Raw genomic sequence first — 2,450 nt, forward strand, 5'->3', positions numbered from 1 at the left:
TAATAATAATAATAATAATAATAATAATAATAATAATAATAATAATAATAATAATGGGTTGAATTCCATTTCTTTATCATTAGTCAATTGGTCAACTATCTGGTCAACTTAGTTGGATAGATACTTACCCAACTGACGAATAATGAAGAAGTAGAACTGAACCTGTGCTTGTGCTATTATTATTATTGGCATAATGACTGTCCCTAGAGACAACAAAATTTATTTCAACCCATGAATTCACATAAAGAAACTTGCAAACCAAATAGGAAAACAAAATGTGAAATACTTACGCAATATAAGATGAGTCAAAACACAAGCAAATATGTAAATACACAGAACAGATAAAGACAATATGAAGAGGTAGAAGTATCTATAGTTTCTCCTTCCGACACAATTGCCAACCCATGGGCAGTGATGATCAAATCGATCTGAAACAAATGAAAAAGAAAGGATTCAATTTTTAATTGGATTTAATTTATTAATCCAAACATACTTGCTAAGTAATATAAACCTGATTTCAAACATACAAATTATTATACCAATGTAATATTCTACGCACAATGGTAAAAGAATATTTGCATCATTACTCATCAAATGATAAGTAACACTGTATGTATGTATATATATATATCTTTTACTTGATTCACATGTTAAGGTCATCTCTACAGATTTTCTATAGAAATTATAGCCAGCACTGATTCTGTTCTGACGTTTTGTATCCGAGATGTCAGATGTAAACAAACAAGGAGATCAAAGATGAAAAATGGGTAATGGACGTATATGCCATATTTTGGTTACTTGTTTCAGCTGTGTTCCATGGCAGTGAAATATGGCCTCTGACTACAGAGGACTTGTGAAGGCTTGAAAGAAATGAAGCCAGCATGCTCCACTGGATGGGTAATGTTAGTGTGCACACACAACAGAATGTAAATGATTTAAGAGGAAAACTGGGTATAAGAGACATCAGATGCTGTGTGCAACAATTTATTCACCCCACCCAGTATATGATGGTCTTCAGTACAGTTTCTATTTAACAAATTCATGCTCAATCTGGAGCTACAGTAGAAGGCACTTGCCCATGTTGGGATTGAACCTGAAACCATGTAATTGCAAAGCAATCTTCTTAACCTATCAGAAGGATGCTCCCCTCCATACATACATAGCTATCCAGTTGAAATCTAGTTCTGTAATGATGTGACTATTTTCAGCTAGACTGAACCAAAATATGCAGAAGAATATATTTTTCCCCCCACAAGGATAGAACATAATAGGTTTGCAGTGTGGTGTTTTAACTAGTAAACAACCTTGTAATTACTGAGTAGTCAAACCACTGTGTACTTAATTAACACCAGCCTCTATGCTTCGTTACAGTTGTAGTTGCTGATTAAAAGATTAAAATTAATGATGTTGATTGCCACAGCTACCACCACGACCAAAACTGCTGCTCAATATCCAATATAACTTTTGGAAAATTAATATAAATTTTGTGTGCGTACATGCGTGTATGCGTATGTGTGCACGTGCAAAGTGTTTCCTTTTATAAATTATATACATATGTGCATATATGCTTCTGCTTCCAATTTCAAGGAGAAAATTAAAATCAGTCATTAAACTGTGGCCATGCTGGAGCACTCCATGGAGAACTTTGGTCAAAGAAATTGACGCTAGTACTGTTTTTTATTTTTTTTTCAAGCCTGGTACTTATTCTATCCACCCCTTTAGCCGAACAAGTGACAAGGATGTAAACACACCAACACCAGTTGTCAAGCAGGGGAGTGGGGCTGAGAGAGAACAAACAAACACATACACACCCACACACACACAATGGGCTTCTTTCCGTTTCTATCGACCAAATCTACTCACAAGGCTTTGGTCAGCCCAAGGCTATAGTAGAAGACATTTGCTCAAGGTGCCATGCAGTGGGACTGAACCCTGGCTGACTAAAACCTTGTGACAGGATTTGGTAGACAGGAACTGTATATATCTGTGTGTGTTTGTCTTTGTGTTATGTCTCCCACCACTGCTTGACAACCAGTGTTGCTTTGTTCACATCCCTATAACATAGCAGTTTCAACAAAAGAAACCACAACAAAAGTAACCAAGCTTAAAGAAAATAGTGCTGACTAAACCCGTTCAAGGCAGTGCTCCAGCATGGCTGCAATTCAATGACTGAAACAAGATAAATACACACACACACACACACATATATATATGTGTGTGTGTTTCTATGTGGCCTGCTTGTTTGTTGCACCTTGTTTACCATTTTGTCCTTGTTCTTTTGCCACGTCATGTACCCAGTTATGTATCTATATGTACATGTAGATGAACGTATATACATACATGTACATATATATGCATATACTCATATATTGTCTATATATATATATATATAATTATGTGTATGCAATTATAACATGCGTTTTCTCCAATCCTTAAATTCTTATATATAT

At 35.3% G+C, this 2,450-nt stretch overlaps 1 protein-coding gene across 1 annotated transcript in view; it reads right to left on the reverse strand.

Annotated features, from left to right (window-relative positions):
• The window catches only part of LOC106880938 (palmitoyltransferase ZDHHC9), a 129,557-nt gene that overhangs the window by 25,339 nt on the left and 101,768 nt on the right, over positions 1-2,450 (reverse strand). Inside the window, exon 4 of the mRNA XM_014931117.2 lies at positions 291-428. Coding sequence (XP_014786603.2) covers positions 291-428 — 138 coding nt within the window. The remainder of the gene's footprint in view (positions 1-290; positions 429-2,450) is intronic.

Source organism: Octopus bimaculoides, chromosome 21 (genome assembly GCF_001194135.2).
Source record: "Octopus bimaculoides isolate UCB-OBI-ISO-001 chromosome 21, ASM119413v2, whole genome shotgun sequence".
Taxonomy (NCBI): Eukaryota; Metazoa; Mollusca; class Cephalopoda; order Octopoda; family Octopodidae; genus Octopus; species Octopus bimaculoides.